Source organism: Myotis nattereri (assembly GCF_964212035.1).
Source record: "Myotis nattereri genome assembly, chromosome: 9".
NCBI classification, from domain to species: Eukaryota; Metazoa; Chordata; class Mammalia; order Chiroptera; family Vespertilionidae; genus Myotis; species Myotis nattereri.
Genome location: NC_138084.1, coordinates 60,954,441 through 60,975,171, shown reverse-complemented (window position 1 = coordinate 60,975,171; position 20,731 = coordinate 60,954,441). Strand labels below are relative to the sequence as shown.

The 20,731-nt window shown below is 47.5% G+C and overlaps 1 protein-coding gene across 4 annotated transcripts in view; it reads right to left on the bottom strand.

The window, feature by feature from the left end:
• AMOTL1 (angiomotin like 1) overlaps nucleotides 1–20,731 on the bottom strand; it is a gene marked incomplete at its 5' end in the record, with an annotated part of 122,486 nt that overhangs the window by 59,952 nt on the left and 41,803 nt on the right. For all 4 annotated transcript variants that reach the window (XM_081100138.1, XM_081100139.1, XM_081100136.1 and 1 more), the window contains 2 exons: nucleotides 4,071–4,992; nucleotides 11,187–11,336. In XM_081100138.1, the coding sequence (XP_080956264.1) occupies nucleotides 4,071–4,992; nucleotides 11,187–11,336 (1,072 nt within the window). The remainder of the gene's footprint in view (nucleotides 1–4,070; nucleotides 4,993–11,186; nucleotides 11,337–20,731) is intronic.

Genomic DNA, 20,731 nt, shown 5'->3' with positions numbered 1-20,731 from the left:
GGAAGGGAGAGGGATAGAGAGTTAGAAACATCAATCAGCTGCCTCCTGCACACTCCCTACTGGGTATGTGCCCACAACCAAGGAACCTGCCCTTGACCGCAATCGAACCTGGGACCCTTGAGTCCGCAGGCCGACGCTCTATCCATTGAGCCAAACCAGTTAGGGCATTTTAAGTGATTTTTAGCATCTTTAGTTTCCACTTTGGGAATATGGACAGATTTTTGGGGGAAAATAAACATGCATTTGACTAATTACTCCAAACTGCTCTGATAAAAATCAGATCATCCACCGATGTTCATTCATGCATTCACTTCCGTTAATGGCACAGCCAGCATGAGCCAACTCATCACCCTGGAAGTGCTCCATTTTCACAAAGTGAGTCTGAATCAATATCCAAATGCTTGCCTTTTTTTTTTTTTAAGACACAATTCTCCGTAAACAACCTGTCCCATTCTCACCCTGTCTTCATTCCTACCCATTTCCACTTTCAAGATGCAGGAAAGGGAAGAGGGCACAGGAACAAACCAGAGCCCTGTCCATGTCGGCTCATGGTCCCGGAGTCCCCACCAGCTACCTCAGCAAGGTGAGCTCACCTCAGTCCCCAGTCACCAGCCCCACGAGCTCACCCACACAATAGTCGAGCTGTGCACTAGGCCTTCCCTAGTGGCCCCTTCATGGCGCTTCCCACCAAGGGAGCCTAACGCGCTTCACAACAATCCACCGCACATCTCCATCTTTAGCAGATCAGAGCAGGTGAGAGAATAAGTATTCGCAACATACTGAGCCCATTTCTGTAGCTCCAGGCAAGGAAATGGACTCAGCGATCTCACTCGGAGGCCTCCCCTCTTCCAGGAGTCTGTGGTGTATTGACCCAATAGCCTGCGGCTTTCTAAACCATCACCATTAATGACCAACAGAAAACCCTTTAAGCACAAGGGAATGTGTCCGTGAAACCGGAGCGTCCTGCTCATCTTTTGGGTCAAAGATGACTTGTACATCACTCAGTGTTGAGTTTCAGATCCAGCCCCTGGAGCTCAGGCCACAGCGAATGCAACTGAAGCAGAAATGGTGTGGAGGCAACTTTGTTTACCCCGTCAGCCAAGGCTGTGCCGCCGGAGCCACGCTGGCTGGCCATGGCCAGGCTCACAAAGGGGCCTTGTGGTTCTGGGGCCCAGCCTCAATGGCCTGTCTGTTGCGTCTCCCGGGACATTTTGATGTCATGTCAATCTAGCTGCCAAGTCTGGCAACTGGCTCAAATCCCTCCTGCATTTCTTTTTCTTTTTGACGTCACACATTGAGACAAATGACACTTTCCACAAATAAGGGGTAGATCTCCAAGAAGTGCTTTCCTCCTCCCTCTTACTATGCCTCCCACCTTATATCACACCTACTGCCAAGTAAAGAAAAGCAAAACAGCCCACTTTATGCATTGCCAACCGCCTTATTAACAAACAGTGCCTCCAAAGGGGAGGAAGGAGACTTCACCTGGGGATATTTTCACCTTCTGTCGAGCTCTGGAGGTTGAGTTAAAAATTCAGGGAAAAAATGTGAACTATCGCAAACTAAACCCTGTTACCATTCTATGGGATAAAACCCCATGGATTATTTTAAGCAGCTATGGTAAACCAATGTGGTGCAAACAGCAGAGATATGAAGACTACTTTATTTTCCTCTTCAAACCGATAGTTTTTGCGTTTAACTTTCTCCTTTGGCTAAGGAACTGAGAAAGGGTAAGAACAGGAGCCCGAGCCCCATCCTGGATTCCCCAGCGGGGTCAGACTGTGCCCACGCGAGGAATGAGTTCTGGGCCTGTCAGGAGTCTAGAATGTTGGCACACCGCTTCAGAGCTGGCTTTCCCAACCTCCTGGGGGAAGGTGTCAGCAGCTGGGCGGGGAGTGGACGGCAGGCCAGCTCTCTCTCTCTGCCAAGGCCAGTCACTCCCTTTTCAGAAGATGTAGACCAAGGTATGCCCTGCATACTACCGCTGCGGTCGCAAGGAGAAGCCTCAGCACATTCGATTTAGAAACAGATAAATCAGCCCTTTGTGAGAATGAAGACTGTCCAATAAACAGGCCGTGGCCACTTGTCTTCTCTCCTCATGCCCCATGCTCTCTCTCTGCAGGCAAAGTCAGCAACATCTAAATGCTGGCAAACGCCCATTTCCCCCCAACCGCCTTATTTTCAACTGCCCTATTCCTCAACGTCCACACGTAGGCAATCACTAAATCCTGTCAATTCTATTTCCCCTCCTCTCTTAGCACATCATGCTCCCCTAGCCAGTGGTCGGCAAACTGCGGCTCGCGAGCCACATGCGGCTCTTGAGCCGCAGTTTGCCGACCACTCCCCTAGACCATGGTCTCAAACCTACGCCACCTTCACCATTTCCTATCTGGGCTATTGAAACTGTCCCTGGAGGTCCTCACAGCCTCCATTCTCCCTTCCCTCCAATTGGCCCTTACTGCCACTGAAGTCAGCCTTTTTATTAAACACCAACATAGTCTCTTCTTAAAAACAATTGTTTATGGCCCAGCTGATGTGGCTCAGTGGTTGAGCGTTGACCTATGAACTAGGAGGTCACAGTTTGATTCCCAGTCAAGGCACATGCCGGGGTTGTGGGCTCGATCCCCAGAAGGGGGCATGCAGGAGGCAGCTGAACAGTCTCTCTCATCATTGATCTCTCTCTCTCTCTCTCTCTCTCTCTCTCCCCCTCTCCCTTCCTTTCTGAAATAAATAAAAATATATTTAAAAAAACACAAACAAAACCACAATTTTTTAAAATATATTTTTTTTCATTGATTTCAGAAAGGAAGGGAGAGCGATAGAGAGAAACATCAATGATGAGAGAGAAGCATTGATTGGCTGCCTCCTGCACGCCCCCTACTGGTGGGGGGTGGAATTGAGCCCGTAACTCGGGCATGTGCCCTTGGCCGGAATCAAACCTGGGACCCTTTAGTCCTCAGGCTGACGCTCTATCCAGTGAGCCAAACCGGCTAGGGCCCAAACCACAATTGTTTATGGATACATTCTAAACTTCTGAGCATGATGACACTTAAAAAGACCTTCACCCACTGGTCTCAACTTCCACGTCCAAACACATCTTCTTCCACCTCTTACCACACCCTATCCCATCAGAGCTCTGCAGGACCGCAGCTCAATTCAGACAAAACCTCCTAAACTGCCTGCAGCAATGATAACCCCCCTGCATAGTGCATCCTGCTCCTTCACCGCTAACCCCCAGCTCTGATTTATCCCTGAAGGCCCAACTCAGATGTCCCGTCCCGGTGGTGCTCTCCCCACTCCCTCCGGTCGTGAGCCATCCCGGCGCTCTCTCACACCCCTGTCCTAAAACAGCAGCCTGCACTGCAATGGTGTGCTCAGATGCCGGTCTCCCTGGAGACAGTGCTGCAGGTCCTCGAGAGTAAGGACCACATCCTTATCTCCGAACCAGGGTGCACAGGATACACTCCCGGTGAGTGTTGCTGACCCCATCGACCAGTCAGAAGAGCAGCTAAGGGTCATTCATGGAGGGGAAGGACTTTGGCAACCAGGACACTTGAGCCGAGCTCCAGCTGCCTCGGAGTGTGCACTGTGGAAATTTATTAATCTCTCCAGGCTTTAGCTTGTCATCTGTTGACTACGGGGATGGGACTCTAGGATTTCTACGGTCCCTTTAACTCCACCGTCCCAAGCATTTAGACTACATTTTCCTTTAAAACCTACAATGAAGAAACACCCTATAAAACCCATAGTAATAATATGTTCCAGGAGTTCGGATGCTTTCCACAGAGCCAGCCAGGAAAATTCCCGCTTTGCCTGGCCACCAGGCAGAGCGCCCACGGACGGCCAACAACTCAGGCTCCTCCTCTAAACTCATAAATCCCCAACTGCCCTCGGATCGGTTCCACTCGACATATTTTGGCCCCAAATTGGCTTGTTCAATAATATGCACAAGAGAAAAAACAACAACACCCTGATGACAAAAACCTAACATGCCTTGAAAATGACAAATGCTAAAACCGTGATTGCTGCGTTTTGAAAAGCCGAGTGAAAGGGCTAGGCTCGATAATCACCTCGTTACCCCATACTCCGGGGGTGGCTGGTACCTCAGGACGGCCACTTCCGTTCTCGCGGGCTGCGGAGCTGGGTAAGGCTTGACCATCTCGTGGACCATGCCAGGGTGCTGGTCGCTGTAGAAAAGTCCGTGCTCCTGGGTCTTGCTGACCGGGGACATCATTTGCTTGGGCTTGAAGGGGTACTCGGGTGGCGGACCCCGGGGGTCCAGCACTTTACCGGCAGGCTGGGCCGGGGCGGGTCCCCCTGCCGCCTTGAACCCCTTGCCACTCCCTGAGCCGGGGAGGTGCTGCTTAACGCCATTCCTCTCCAGCGACAGCTGCATGATTCTCTCACTGAGCGAGCGGACGTGGCCCTGCTTAAGTTCCTTCAGCGCCTCGTCCTTATGCGCCTGCCCGCTGTTGGCACGGTTCACCGTGGGCCTCCCCTCAGTCCGGGCCTTCTGGCTGGTGCCCCCCGCCATGTAGTAACCGTGACCCACGGCCCCCTGGGGCGGCGGCGGCGGCGGCTGCCCCCTGAAGAACTGGGACTGCGCCTTGGCCTCCTCGTAGGTGGGCAGCTCCTCGTTGTTCTGCTGGGGCTGCGTGGACCGGACCTGCTTCTCCATCACCGTGTTGTCCACCTGGTGTTCTTGACCCTGCGGTTCCTGGCGTGCCGACTGGTAGACCATTTGTGGGTCTTCTTGGGTGAGGTTCTCCGAGGAAGAAAAGCTGTTTGTCGCGTGGGCTGGTCCTGCACTCCCTGTGGCCTGGTGCTGAATGGCCAGCAAGTTCATGTTCTCGGTCGGGGTGCCATAGCGCAGTTGTTCCTGGATCAGCCGCTGCAATACTGTTCCAGCTGCCGCATCCTCGGAACCTCTCATTTCCACCTCTGAGATCCTCAGGAAGTTCGGGGCGTGGAAGTTACAAAGAGGATCCTCCACTACAAGGTGAACATAGGGAAGAAAGGTATCAGGCTGTTCCACAGCAACATAGGTCTGTTAGTATGCGGTAAATAATTAACATTCTAACCGGAGTAGCGTGGAACAAGGTTTTAACTCCACCACCGCCTCCACGTACCTGAAGTTTCTCATGGAAGTGCTCCTCCAATTCTAAGTGTCTCTAATACTCTCCCTTCTCTGGCCTCCTGCTTCCTCCTAGGCCAGTGGTGGCAAACCTATGACACGCGTGTCAGAGGTGACACGCGAACTCATTTTTTTGGTTGATTTTCCTTTGTGAAATGGCATTTAAATATATAAAATAAATATCAAAAATATAAGTCTTTGTTTTACTATGGTTGCAAAGATCAAAAAATTTCTATATGTGACAGGGCACCAGAGTTCAGTTAGGGTTTTTCAAAATGCTGACACGCCAAGCTCAAAAGGTTCGCCATCACTGTCCTAGGCCTTGCTCCCTCCTTCATCCCTGCCCTTTCCTTTAATCTCCCCAATGGCCCCCTCTCTTCTTCATATAAACATGCCAGGTCTTTTCCATCTTAAAAAAATACAAGCAAAAAACCAAAACTAAACAATAAGAAACCCCCTTTTCATGGCCTTACCTGCATATACCTCTAACACCCTGCCTCTCTCCTTCCCTTTTCCCTTAATTGTCCTCAGTAAGCAATGGACGCTTGCTGTCTCCACTTTCCAAATGCTCCAGGCACGGCCCTCCCTCCTGCTCTGACTACTAACCAAGCCCAGTGAGAATTTTCCAGCTCTCATATGACACAACCAACCCTTCTGAAGCGTCTGGCATGGTGACGGCCCACCTCCTGAAATGCTCTCCTAACTCGGCACCCAGGTCCTGGCTCCAGTCTCTCTGCCCACTCCTTCCCAGCCTACCTTTTCTCCACCTGCCCCTCAATTCTGGTGTTTCCCACAGCCCCGCCCTCACTGCTCTTCCACCCTCACTCAACAGAATCTCAGGGTCGTCACATCCACTGCTCATCTTCAACGACTGACCCATGACCCACATACCTACAGCTGCCAGCCAATGGTCCATGAGTCCTTCCAACGCTACCTGTCCTCCCCACCCCGAGAGGCCTACCCACCAACCAACGCCCCACATCCCCGCCTTGTCTAATTTTTGACAAACCAGAAACCTGAGAGTTTTCTAAAATTCCTTCCTCTCCCTTACCCGCAACACCTGGTCAGTGACTGCTTGTCAATTCGACCCCCAAAATATCCCTCCCAACTCTCTTTATTCCCATGCCAATCTCTAGGTTGATTATTAATAACCACAATACAACCACAAGAACCATTTTAAAGTGCATATGATATGCCACCGCACTAAATTCTCTCCGTATACTCATTTGTTCCATATGAGGCAGATATTAATTCCCCCAACCTTACAGATAAGGCGAGAGGTTTAGGAAAGGTAAGTTACAGAGGTCACAGAGGTAGGAAGAGCCAGGATCTGATTCGCTGCACAACAAGATCTGTGTTCATTCCACACTTATAAGCCCTTGGCGTCTCATCCCAGACCATTCATTCCAACAGCCTGCTCATCTATTTCTCCGACACTGGGCTCATTCCCATTTCCAAACCCACCCCTCAGGCAGCAACCTGTCTCCCACGCTACCTGGAAGATTGCTCAACTGGAAAACCTAGTCACAATACAACCACAATACAGTGCACAAAATTCCTCAGTAACTAGTTACAAGATGAAACTGACATTCTATCACACGGTGTAGCGCAAGCATGTCAAACTCGAGGCCTGCGGGCCACATGTAGCCCGCAACAAGTATTTTTGTGATCCAGCCAATAATTATCTACACAGGAATATAAGAAACGTTTTAATAAAAATTTCATAACTTAATTTTTACAATATCTTGTTATACATAACTAGAGGCTCAGTACACGGTGGGGTTCCTTGGCCTAGCCAGCGATCAGAGCCGATCGGGGCCATCTCGCCCAGTCCCAATCAGGCCAAAAGGGACTGGCTGGCCGGGGAGGGACTGTGGGAGGGCTCTAGGGCATGTCCGGCCCTTTACACCCAGTCCCAATTGGCTGGACCCCAGCAGCAAGCTAACCTACGGGTCAGAGCGTCTGCCTCCTGGTGGTCAGGACGCATCACAGTGACTGGTGGAAAAGTAGAATGAATGGTCAAATGAACGGTCACACACTTAGCATATTACGCTTTTATTATACAGGATTATTAATAACGAACTAGAACGTTCACTAATGACTGATTACTAATAATCGTGTTGCATTCATTTCCCTTACCTGCCTTACACTACCAAATGGTGTAGGCGCACCATTTCTCTCCACTAATACTAGCAGCAAATATTTTAGCAGCCGATTGCCACATCATTAGTCTTGAACTGACTTGTTTGGTGTGCACAACAGGAAATATTTCACTTTAGGAGAACAAGAAAAAATAAGTTTATTTGCATTACGCTTATAATTTGTGCAGTTATTCAGCATGTGGTAAGTTCATGTTCAATAAAATATTAATTTTTATTAACATGTTCTATTATTTTATGTTAACGATTACTCGTTTATTTCAGCCCTTTGTATTCAGCATGTCTCTATCGAAATAAAGCTACATTTCTATGAAAACTGAAGCTTTTTTTGTTTTTTTGTGGCCCACGTAAACTTAAACCTTGTTTATTTGGCCCATGTTAGCCTTTGAGTTTGACATGCTTGGTGCAGCGGGAGCTGCCTGACCTTCCAACAACATTTCAGGCCACCACCACCCCACCCTCACTGGCAACCCCTTGGAGTTTAAGCTCAAATTACACCTAAGAACATATAGATCCCAGACACGCTGGCTCTCTCTGGCCTCAGCCTTTGCTCACATTCGTCCCTCTGCCTAGAAAGATGCATGTCCCCATGTCCTCCTGGAGATTCCTCGCCATGCTGCATGCGATAGCTCCAGAGCTGCCTTCTGAGCAAGTTCTTTCCTGCTGCAGTCCAGCAGGCTCGAGCCCTCCTCCAATGTCTACTCCATTGGCACAGATCTCGGTAGATCAGTGATCACCGGAGATGGCAATTATTATCTACACAGACTCTAAACTCCTGAAAGGTGAGGGTCATGCCTTCTTATTTGGGTCTCCCTAGCACACTACTCAGTGAGGGGGATCAAACATTTAACCAGTAAAAGGATACGCACACAAGCTCCATGAAATATAAAATTTAGCCCTGGCTGGGTGGCTCACTTGATTGGAGCATCGTCCTGTTCACTATAAGGTTGTGGGCTTGATTCTTAATCAGGGCACATACCTAGGCTGTGGGTTCGATCCCTGGTCAGGGTGTGTACAGAAGGCAACCGATCGGTATTTCACTCTCTCTTTCTCTCTCCCTCTCCATTCCTCTCTCTCTAGAAATCAATGAAAGCATATCCTTGGGTGAAGATTAAATACACCCACACACAGGGTGTCAAAAAAATGTATACACACTTTAACAGCTTATAGCTCAATTCTAAAAATGAAATGTATTTTAATAAACATTGTCTTTAAAATTATTCAAAGTGTGGGAAACCCTATATAAGTTACCCCATTTCACAACAGCACTAGTACGAGGCATATTGAAGATAACGTGTAGCATGGTAGTAAAATCTGTACCACTTACCACTGGCATGACCCTGAGCAAATCACTTACGCTCTCCTACCCCGACAGCCTCACCTGTAAATTGGGGAAGATGCAGTAGATCATCGCTAAGCAGCCTTCAGTTCTACAATGCCATGCAACGATGGCTGTGTTTCTATATATACATAGAACACGTCATTTCCCCCAAAGCCGTCTCTTTCCCAAGGTTGCCTTTTTTTAAACCTATAAATGGCATCCTCATATGACTAATCCTGATAGAAGTTTCAGATTTACTTCTGACCTTCTGTCTCCTTTGCTCCCTCCATTTAATCAACCGCCAAGCTAGGTTTTCTTAATCCACAGTGAAATGAGGAAAAAAATAAAAGTGGAGTAATATGCTTATCTATAATAATAAAAGCGTAATATGCTAATTAGACTGGACGTCCTTCCGGATGAAGCTGGGGCTGCAAGGGAAGCCCGGGTGCCAGGTGCCAGAGGGAAGCTGGTGCTGGCAGCCAGGGGAAGGAAGGCCTACTCTTGCACGAATTTCGTGCATTGGGCCTCTAGTATATATATATATATATATATATATATATATATATATATATATAAATACTAGTGTACGCATACTTCCACATTTACATGAGTATGCACATAGACACCTTCCATTAGGTTTACTGTCTTCTTTTGGCAAGGATTATATACCACTTATTCTCTTTGGTATTACAATATGAGAAAAGGTGACAGTAGATGACATCTTTAGTGTCTCAGCAATAGCAAAGACTGTGACTCTGGCTTCCATGCCCTAGGCCAGTGGTCAGCAAACTGCAGCTCGCGAGCCACATGCGGCTCTTTGGCCCCTTGAGTGTGGCCCTTCCACAAAATACCGACTTCTGCGCATGGGCCACGAAGTTACAATTGCACTGTACATGCGCGCCCGCACGTGGTATTTTGTGGAAGAGCCACACTCCAGGGGCCAAAGAGCCGCATGTGGCTCGCGAGCTGCAGTTTGCTGACCACTGGCCTAGGCCATTCCCCAGGTCTGGCTCTCCTAACCAGTGGCTTAGATGTCCTGAATAGCCTCTAAATATCTCTAGCCTCTGGCCTCTTCTCTTTTCAATCCACACTGTATGTATTACCTGTCTTCCTCTACTAGACCCAAACACCAGCGGGTGGAGAGTTTATCTGCTACACTCACACGCTGCATCGCCAGCGCCTAGAACACGGCTCTGACCACAGGAGGCCTTCGGGAAATAATGGCCGAGTAAGGTACAGAGCTCTACAGATGGTTCCTGAAGCACAACGCTGACCATATCACTCTCCCCGTCTCCCCAGAACCTCACTTGGGACCTCAGGCAAATTACTTGGCTTCTCTGAACCCCTCTCCCCTGTAAAATGGGCAGACTTCCTATCTGCCTCAGAGGATTGCACGCGTGGAGTACATTCAAACGTATCCCTTACCTTCAGATAACTGCATCTGAAATATAAATCCGAAGTTCAACAGCAAAACATTTTAAACAGTAAAAACAGATCATGGAAGGTCCACGCAAGGTGAACTGCCAAATAATCGTAGTAAGTGATGAACGACACACGGAAAGAGCGATCAGTGTGGGCTGAACTGGGCCGCACTCACTAAACAAAGACGGACTGAAACCTGCTCCATCAGGCTTCCTGACAGATGCGGGCGCAGGAGAGTAAAAAAGGACGCCCTTACCCTCAGGATAACTGATCCGAAAGGCTGACTGGAACAAGCAGATTCAAATAAAAATCATTTTTTATTTTATTAAAGTAAAAATGTATATCCAGAGGAAAATGAGGGTTTTTTTTGGATGAATAATAAAAGGAATGGGGTGTCATCAAGCATGAAAACGATTATATTCTCTTTTCACAAGCACATTCGGACCCTGAGATCCTTCCAAAAGTGGTTTTAAAAATTCCCTTACATGCCCTAAGCTGGTTTGGCTCTGTGGATAGAGGGCGTGCCTGCAGACTGAAGGGCCCCTGGTTCGATTCCGGTCAAGGGCACATGCCTGGGTGGCAGGCTCGATCCCCAGTGGGAGGCGTGCAGAAGGGAGCCAATCAATGATTCTCTCCTATCATTGATGTTTCTATCTCTCCCTCTCCCTTCCTCTCTGAAAGCAATTAAAAAGTATATTTAAAAATAAAAACTCCCTCATAGTTTTACCTCAAAAATAGGCAGGAAATTTTTACAAAGGAGACAGTTTCCTCCCTACTATAGTTCTGAATTTCTTCTGAACTTCTGAGTTATTTGCAAAGAGATTAAAATGATAAAGAAGGAAAGATTCTAGGAAGGAGTACCAAAAATGTATTTAGGAATTAGAGAAAAATTAGGGAATAAATGGTATAATTCTGAAGTTCCTACATACCTAGGAACTCTCTCTGCTGAATCACAAGTTATAGTGAGATAGTCTATTAACACCGTAACACAAACATTAACAATAAGGCACCTGCCAAGAGACAACCAATAATCCCACACACTGATTTTTTAAAATGAGCACAGAGAAAAAAAATTATGCAAAAGCGCTAACCATGAGACACATCAGATCTTTTTTGTGTTTCCAACACCAGTGCCAGTAAAAGAACTTACCAACTTTCTCCCTGATGGTACCGCCGGCCTCCACCGTCAAAGCAGGCGCTTCATGTCTCCCCGAGTAGAGCGGGAAGTCTGGGAAAAAGTAGCTGGGGTCTTCTAGAATCTGGGCGGGACTACTGGGACTGTAACAAGCAGGAGGGGGACCTGCGGGGACGGAAAAAAAAAGCCAAGTGTCCGTTAGGGTTAGCGCCAAGTCCTCCCCTCCCTCCCCCCGTGTGACTCAAGAACCCGCGAGGCATCCTCCCACATTTCAACGTGCAGTGGGAGTTCTGTCTTTTTGATTCATAAAATTCCAAAGTTACTATTCAGAATTATCACTCAGTCGGCCACCCACCAAATGACCCACAAAGTCAAAATAACAATCTTCAAGACACGCGGAGAGGCTCGGACGCTTTCACACAGCGGCAGCCCTGCCAACAAGCAAAGTCCCCAGCGACCCTGGACAAGTCGCGAAGCTCCGAACAGGCAAGGAGGGGGGCGCAGGACAGGGCGAGGGAGAGGCCAGAAAAGGAACTCCAGGATGGGGAGAGCTGCTGGCTCTGGAATTTAAAGGACAGAGAGGGGGGGTCTCTTGGCCATGTGTTAGCAGGAGGGCGTCCCAGCCCGGGACAGAGCACTCACCCTACTCTAGGGTTTCTGGGGCCCCCTGTGGCTGGTGGTTCTGGCCCTCGGCCAAGCACTGGCCTTTCGCTCCAGTGTATCTGCTTCGCACACAAAGCGACGTGTGCTTCCTGCTCCAATTAAACGTGACACTGTGTTCAATCCCACAGTCACTGGACACGAGATACCGCACAGACAACGTCCTGGGAAGACTCAGCAGCAGGGCCCCGTCCTCTCTAGCGCTGATTTCCCTGTGCGGGCACCCAGTTGATGGCTCTTTTTGGCAAAGGAACTTGGTTTATTACTCTGGGGGAAAGAGTCATGCTGTTTTTTTAAAATTAAAGTCCTTGCCTCAAAGATAGTTCTATCATAAGGAAAATGTTTCTCAGCAGTCACTTCAAACTAGTAATTTGAAATGTATCGCTAGGTTTGCTATCTACCCCTTTCCCACAAGGCCAAGGCTAGTAGTAAATAACATTATTCTGAGGCCCCAGGTGGGAACTTACTCATCGTCTTTCTGAGTTCCCTTACCTCACGACATATTTGTAGGTGTGCTCACATGCATCATAAGCATGTTTGGACTGGAGAGAAAACAGTTTTACAAGTAGAATACTTATCCTATAAAGCTAAAAATAAATCATGTTGTTGTGACTTTCACCGTAAAAATGAAAATAAACCAAGTATGAATGAGGAGTATACGAAGACGAGCCTAAAATTACAGTCCCAATGAGGGTGGCGGATACCTGTCAGCGTTCTCCTTTTGGCCAACCTGCAAGGGCTGCCCCTGGAAAGAAACTCACTCTCTGGGCCTCATCCTCTCCAACTATACATCTAAAAGCCTAGGGCTAAAATTAGGAATCGTGATGGCCCAGATCCAAAGGCAGATCCTGACCTGGCTTCCACTTCAGGCCGGTGGAAAATGTTGGTGGAAAATTGCAGATGGGCAAGGTGCAATCGTGGCCATACGTTAGAATGACCCGGAATTTTTAAAATCCTCGTACCCAGGCCTCACCCAGATCTGTTCAGCCAGATCTCCAGGGACAGGGCCCACACACTCGTATTTTATAAAGCTCCTCAAATGACTCCAAATGTGCAGCCAAAGTGAAAAGCCCTCTATCAGCGGAGAGCAGCACACACGGGCAAAAAAGCAAGACACAAAAGCACATTTCTGCACCTGAGTCCCACTCCCCACCAAATCAGAGTCAGAGAGGTGTTGAGAACCCACGCACTTCAAGAAAAGAGTGTGTGATTTTTTTTTTTACACAGATCAGAGTCAGGAATGGACTAAGAATTCTAAGTGGTAACGGAGAGCAAATTGCTAATAAAATTGAGGCCTAATTAAGGATATATGTGTATGTGCATCTAATATATAAAAAGAAGGAATATGCAAATGAGGTCGGGACTCCTAAGGGTCATGACCAGCTCAGGAGGTGGGGCTGGGTGCGGCCCCGAGCCTGAGAGATCAACAGAGAGGGGTGCCTGCTCCGACCCTCTGCAGCCAGACTGCAGCTTAGGCCTGCTCCCCGTCAGTAGGACATCCCCTGAGGGCTCCTGGACTGTGAGAGGGGGCAGGCTGGGCTGAAGGACCCCCCCCCCCAGTGCACGAATTTCGTGCACCGGGCCTCTAGTATGTATATAAAGGAGAGAGAGAGAGAGAGAGAGAGAGAGAGAGAGAGAGAGAGAATATACACTTTCAATATGGAGCCCAGTTAAGAACTGTGCTATAAGCCATCCCCAGTCACTAAAATGTACCTTGATTATCCACACCTGGAAGCAAGAGACTGGGGATTCCACGGAAATCTCAGAATACCACTCCCATCCTGTAAGCATGGCTCGGGCCCAGGGACTAAGTAATGATCCCATTCTTTTTGTTGTTGTGTTGTTGTTTTTAGAGAGAGGAAAGGAAGGAGAGAGCAGAGAGAGACAGAGAGACAGAGAGAGGAACATTGATGTGAGAGAGAAACATCGATCGGTTGGTTGCCTTCCATACATGCCCTGAGCGGGGATTGAACCTGCAACCCAGGTATGTGCCCTGACTAGGAATCAAACTGGCAACCTTTTGGTGCACAGGGCGATGCTCAACCAACTGAGCCACTCTGGCTGGGCAATGGTTCAGCTTTGAAAGGAATCTGCGCCACTCAAGGACTCTGTTGGCTCAACAGTGTGTAATCCATTCATGTGTTGCCTCTGGGGGCTTCATAAAGACTATTTCCATGTAAGGTCCTCTGTAGTTAGGAACCTGCAGGCGCCTGTTTCCTTCAAACCAGCACCTTGTCTAAGGATGACCACTCACACAGCTTGTCTGCATGGGGAGAGTGACAAGAGCAATGGGCAGCAAGCTAAGGTGAGCGAGCGTACAGGAGTGAGCGCTCTGGGGACTCCCCCTCGGGGGAGGGGCCGTGCAGCTCCCAGGGCCCAGCCCTGCAGGAAAGCTGGAGATCTATCTGTACCACACTTGACAAAGGGGGGAGTTTGGAAATTCCAGTTGGAGGGTTCAACATTTCGGCCCTATCTTGACTATGACCCATGTCACCACGAATGGTTCCCTGTCTTTACAAAACCTGCATGTCATTTGTCAGCAAGAAGAATCTTTGCTTCTCCGTCTGAGCGTGACTGCTTTTGGCTTGCTCTTAAAGCACCAAGACCTTCCTTCCCATTGTGGTCTTAAGCTGTTACTGCCTTTGTATGTGTCTTGAGGCCTTTACGGGATGTGACCCTGAACAAGACTTATTTTCCTTACTCAACAGTAGCAATAACAAAGGGGCTCAGTGTTGGAGGACAAAATGAATTAAGGCAAAATGAAGCCGTTTTCTGGGGAGTCAGGGGCACTACATGAGCCCTGGTGACCTGCTCAACAGCCTCACCTCCACCATGACTAGTTACGACCCTCAGATCAGACCCTGAATCTGTAACCAGGGCAACGTAGCAGGTTCTTCTTTAGGTGTAAACACTGTCGGACACTCAAACTGACACCCCACTATCACCCAACACTCACGCAGCTGGGAAATCGCCCGGCCTTACATGCCACTTGCTTGCACATAACCACCCTGGCCTTAGCCTCAAGTTCCGATCTTTGGTTTCCAAGGCTGTCTACAACCAGACCCCTCCTGTAGATGCCGTCAGTCTCACTGGTCCCCTCAGCATCCCGTGAATGTGTCACCCTCATTCTCCAAATCCTGGCTAACAAAGCCATCCGCTAGCTTCACAGCTACTGTAAAGCTCTCTCCAGTCCACTGACCCCTTCAGTTCGCCTCCACACCCTCTTCTACACTTTCCGTCCTTCCCTCAATTGCCACAGCGATGGTGATCGGAAGCACACAACTCAGCACTTACACGTCAACTGCTCTCAGAGAGTGGATTTGGAGGGATCTTTGACCTTGTCTGTAAACGAAGTAGGAGACCATCCCAGAGGACAGTGCCACGTTCTCCATCAGCAAGTAGTAAGAGGGCACACACCATATATACTGCTCGCAGAGAGTAGCACGCACATGAGTGGTGCCCATCTTCCAGCGTTCCCAGGGCGGCACCCCCAGCCTGTGCCAAATGACTGCTGCAGAACACCAGGCGGTTGGTGGGTAAGTGCTGAGTGGGGTGGTGTGCCTCCCATCATAATGCTGACTCCCATTCTAAGAACACAGCCAACATGACAACACAATCTGTCTCGAACCACAGCAACTCATGTCTATTGCCTTTGCACAAACTCTAGAGAAACTCTGGCAGCTCTCCCCAGGTTTCCTCCATCTGGGGGGCCTTCCTCCCCTACGAGTCGAGGAAACGCTTGCTTGGCACACACTAAATGCTGAAACACATCCTCGGAAGCTCTACTCTGGTGCCTCTTCCTCCAGGAAGTCATCTACCCTTCCTCCCCTAACATGCACTTATCTGTGCTGCCATCTCATTCCAGGCATATTTATGCCACAAAATAATACACTGCCTATGTCTTTAGGTTTTTTTCCTTTACCATTCAGTTGATTCACAGTGAGGACCCAGTCTTACTCATCTTTGTATTTCCAGTTTCTAGCAGAAATAAGATCATCATAAGTACTCAATACCTATTTATGGATTCAATGAATCATCCACAGAGGTTCACAGTACCTAGCAGTCTCAAGCACTATATGGACGCGCGATAAATATTTATTAATGGAATTAAGATACATTTTTAAATAACCAGTTATGAACATATTCTTAATGCTACCAAGCTTAAATTGAAGGTGAGTTTGTCTTTTTCAAACTTCTCAGGAGACCAAAGCTGGTAAAAGCTACTGGGAAGAAAAAAAAAGCCATCTCGTGCTCAAACAGACTAATGACAGTGCACTGTGATCCAGTTCCTGCAGGGGCTTTGTACATGATGCTACAGTAACCACACAGGGATTGTGCAGCCTGATCACAAGCTTCCATTTACAGAAAGGTGCTGCTTCGGCCACTCCACCTGGGCCACCCTGTCCTGGGCCGGGCCCTCAGTGCCGGGTCCTCTGCCGCCCGTGGCTCCTGCGTCCTTCCCAGGTCTTCGAGCAGGAGCAGAGCCTGGAGACCTCGGAGGGCGTGCGCTCCCTCACCATAAAAAGAGGAGCCATCCCAGGCCCACCAATCACACAGAGTTAAAGGGAGTAAACAATGAGAGTATCTATAATAATAAAAGTGTAATATGCTAATTAGACCAGATGGCCAGACAGCAGAATGACCATCCGGACGACCTTCTGGACGAAGCTGGGGCTGCGAGGGCCGAGCCCCTTGCACGAATTTCATGCATCGGGTCTCTAGTCCATAATAAAAGGATTTTATCTACAAAGAGGTAATAATTTTTCAAATTTAGAGCTTAACATAAAATCCAAAGGTTATTTAAGTATCTTGACTCAAACTGCACACAATATCAAAGTTCATATTTCATGTTGATATATTTGGTTCTTAAATTATCTAAAACTAGAAGTATCTAGAGACTCTGGAGATTCTTTTCCTCAGATAAGTTTTTTTAAGCCACTTTATTGAGATTTGACTGACATGCAAAAAGCTGTACAGATTTAATGTGTCCAACTCGATGAGTCTGGGGATAAAAGTATTAACCTGTGAGCCCATTACCACCATTAAGACCACAGACATAACCACCACCTCCCACCTTGTTTATTATTTGTGTGTGTTTGTGTAAGAACACTTAACATAACATCTACCTTCTTAGCAAATGTTAAGTAATACAATGATAAAGTATTGTTAGCTATAGGCACTGTGCTGCACAAGAGATCTCTAGGACTCATTCACGCTGGTAAGTTTTAACAAATAAGCCCTATATTTATTAAATAACTGAGATTTAAATAATCTTTAATCATATTTGTTTATACCTATCCCAGGACCAAAAAGGAGCTCTTTGGGGTGGCCGTGGCACACATGATTCTTATTAGTGTGTAAGCGCCATTGCTTAAACATGTTTCTATCACTGTATGTAAACATCAAGTACTTAATATTTTTTGAACAAAGGAAAACAAACAGGATGGAAAGCCCTCAGAAAAACCCAAGATATAAAATGACAACATGAATGCACAATGAGGCCCCTCTGAGCTCTGCCTCTCACCCACCCTAAGGAGGGAGAGAAGAGGTCAGACGCTCTGGCTGCCCCTGACTCCTCCAGCTTCCTGGGTCCCATCAGCGCCTGTTGTCACAGCTAAGCGACAGTGCCATGTCCATCAGGGAGCGCTTTCCCAGGGACTGGGACTCTCAAGAGACAAGTACGTTTCTTCCCATCACACGCACCCAACTCATAAGTCAACATCAGCTCCCAAATGAACTACATAACTTAAAGCAACCAATATTCCCAAGATACCAAACATCCATTTAGCAATCAGAGTATAACCAATATAAGCAGGAGCTACCATTTATTGAGGGCCTATTAAGTGCAGGGATGATATAAAGCTATCGTTAGTGATCTCCACCCTGTTCCCATTTGGTGGAGATGGGGATCAGGCTCATGTCGGTCAGGTGATGCCCAAGGCCACAGCACTAGGCACAGCACCGCCCCTCCGACAAGAAGGTCTTTTCACTAAGCCTTCCAAAGGCCCTCAAGAATCCTTCACTTAATCCTAAATCGTCTTTCCCAGACTCATTTCTTACATTAAAATCAGGAGTTTCAATGACATGCTTGCATTTACAGAAAGGTGCTGTTTCGGCCCACTCCACCTGGGCAACCCAGCATTGCCTGCCACCAGCAGTGCAAATGTCAGCAAGAGGGAAAAGGGCAGGTATGCCTTAGTATTATTATGAAGATAGTTTTTAGGTCTCAGGAACCTTGAGGGTTCTACAGACCTCACTTTGAGAAACACTGCTCTATGTGACCTAGCCTCTTCTAGGGGGAAGGGACCGAAACATAACAAAACTTAAGATGAAAATGGCTGCAAACCAGTTAGAAGTGAGTCACCTCCCTGCCCAGGCAAAGGAAGATGGTGAAACCTGAAGAAGGCGCCCAGAGGCCCTCTGCTGCACAGCGCGGCTTGAACACGGCTTGTTGGGTGAATGGACCCACTGATTAAAGAAAATATATCGAAGAGAGAGAGCGCAGCCCCTCCAGAAAACATCTGCACATGAATGCATCTCCCGGCCCTTGAGGAATTTTTATAAAAAGGAATACAAACCTGCAGTGATATTTCACTGGCAAAACGTCTCCACGAGATTACTTTGAGGAGGTGGAGAGAAAGGAAGCTAATAACTTGCCCAGCAGGAAGTCAGGCAATCCTTGGACAAAGGCAAGGATGTTGAGGCATAATGACTGGAGAGGAAAGAGAATGATGCTGTCAAGCCCAAAGACTGGAGGATTAGAAGGATTGAAAGAATAAAACAGACAGAAGAGAAAATATCTGCTACATGGAAAAAGAGGTTATGTGTGCCTTTTGATTTGGTAAGTCTGTTTCTGAAACAGTGCAAGAATCCAGGGTGGGCCATTTATGAGCTTTGTGAACTTAAGCAAATGAGTTAACTTCTTGGTGCCCATTACCTTCTCAGTAAATGGGGGTAATAATATGGCACCTACTTTGCCTGGCTGTTATGGAGATTGAATGAGACAACAGAATGGGCTAAAACAGTGTCCCTGCACATAATAAGTGCTCAGTAAATTCTAGCTTCTTTTTTTGAGAATGGGGAAATGGAATGGGAATCGCTGCTATAAAATTCACTTCCCAAAGACGATCAAATCAGCGAGCTTTTATAAAATAGACCGCACTTTGAGAAACACTGCTCTATGTGACCTAGACGCCCAGATGCTCAAGCAGATCAGAGATGAAGGCTTTTAGAGTTTTTTAGGTCAGACCGTTCAGATGACTGACAAACTAGACTAAAATTACATTTTCAATTTTCCAAGACTTTGAAAGAAGAAAAGTCTTAAATACACAATTTCTCTGAAAATAAGCGTAGTGTTGTGGTCCTACTGGAATAACAAAATAAAATAAAAACAAAATAAAAGAATACATAGTGATATCCCAAGGCTCTTCAAAACTCCTAACTTGTCTGGCCACCTTGGCGTTCAGGTTTAGGGTTAGGTGGGTCTGGAGAAGGTATCAGGACTCTAACCTGAAAACCTTCAGCTGCCAGAAGGCTCCACCTTCAAAGAGGACAACAGGGTGGTTACCGGGAGTGTAACTACCAATTGTACCCAGCACGACAAATAAGAAAAACCTCTCCTTTCCTTGGCACCTTTGTTCCATAACTTTCACTCCACCTGTGGTGTAACAGGATGAAGGTCAAGGTGTGAACTCTGAATCTCTTCTCTGCACCAACTGTGGTGAATCTATCCCTTTCACTGACAATGGAGAAGAAACTGACCCCTTAGAAAGTCCAGTCCTTCAGGATCATAACATATGTGGCAATTTCAAGACTATTTTCATCCTCCAGTGAGTCTTTTTTTTTTCTTTAAATTGCTTTTATTGATTTTTAGAGAGAGCTAGATAGAAAAACATCAATCAGCTGCCTCCTGCGTGTCCCCCTACTGGGGATGGAGCCCTCAACCCGGGCATGTGCTCTGACCGGGAATCGAACCAGTGACCTGTTGGTTCATGGGTTGATGCTCAACCACTGAGCCACACTGGCTGGGCCTCCATTGAGTCTTATAATGGCCTGCCCAATACGATGAAAAATAAAAGAAATAAAACAGCTGACCTCACTTCAAGATATGGAGCATCATCAGTTGACTGGAAGACCCATTACAACATTTCTCTAGTATCCAGTGCAACAGGCAACTGAGTAATTCTCTGGGGGGGGGAAAAGTATGAATCAATGTGACCAGAACATAAGGTAACATTTCTGGAGATTCTGAATCTCAGGCCCAAATCAGCACAAAAATCACCAATGCGAGCATCAGTTTCACTGCTGTATGGATGAGCTTTAAGTTTGTTTGCTTTTTAATGGAGATCTATAGCGGCTAAACAGAATGACTAGCCTGATGCTCTGAGGAGGCAAAGACCACGGAAAGTCCACCTTCCGCGGACCCAGCCTTCTAGTCACCCCAGACATGTGGAGAAAGAAGCCCCCAGAGGACCCAATCCCCAACCATCCGGCCCACCCCAGCCTCCTTCCCACCGACGCCCCTGCTATAAGGAGAGAAACAAGCCGCCTCTCCTGTTCCATGCGTGACACCCAGGCCCACAGATTCTGTCAGATCATAAAACGGTTGGTTGAAGCTACTCAGATTTGAGGCCATTTGTTACACAGCAGCCGGAACTGGAGCAATGATGATAGGGAACATATAACTCTTTCCAAGTGTCAGATAATGTTCTTAGCACTTTACATGTTTTAACTCATGTAACACATGTAATCCTTATAATGACCTTTAGAGGTAGGCATTACTATTATCTCTGTTTAACATACGAGGAGACTACTTGACAGACAAGTTAAGTAATCTGTCCAAGAATATAAAACCAGTGAGGCCCTGGCCAGGTAGCTCAGTTGGTTAGAGCATTATCCCC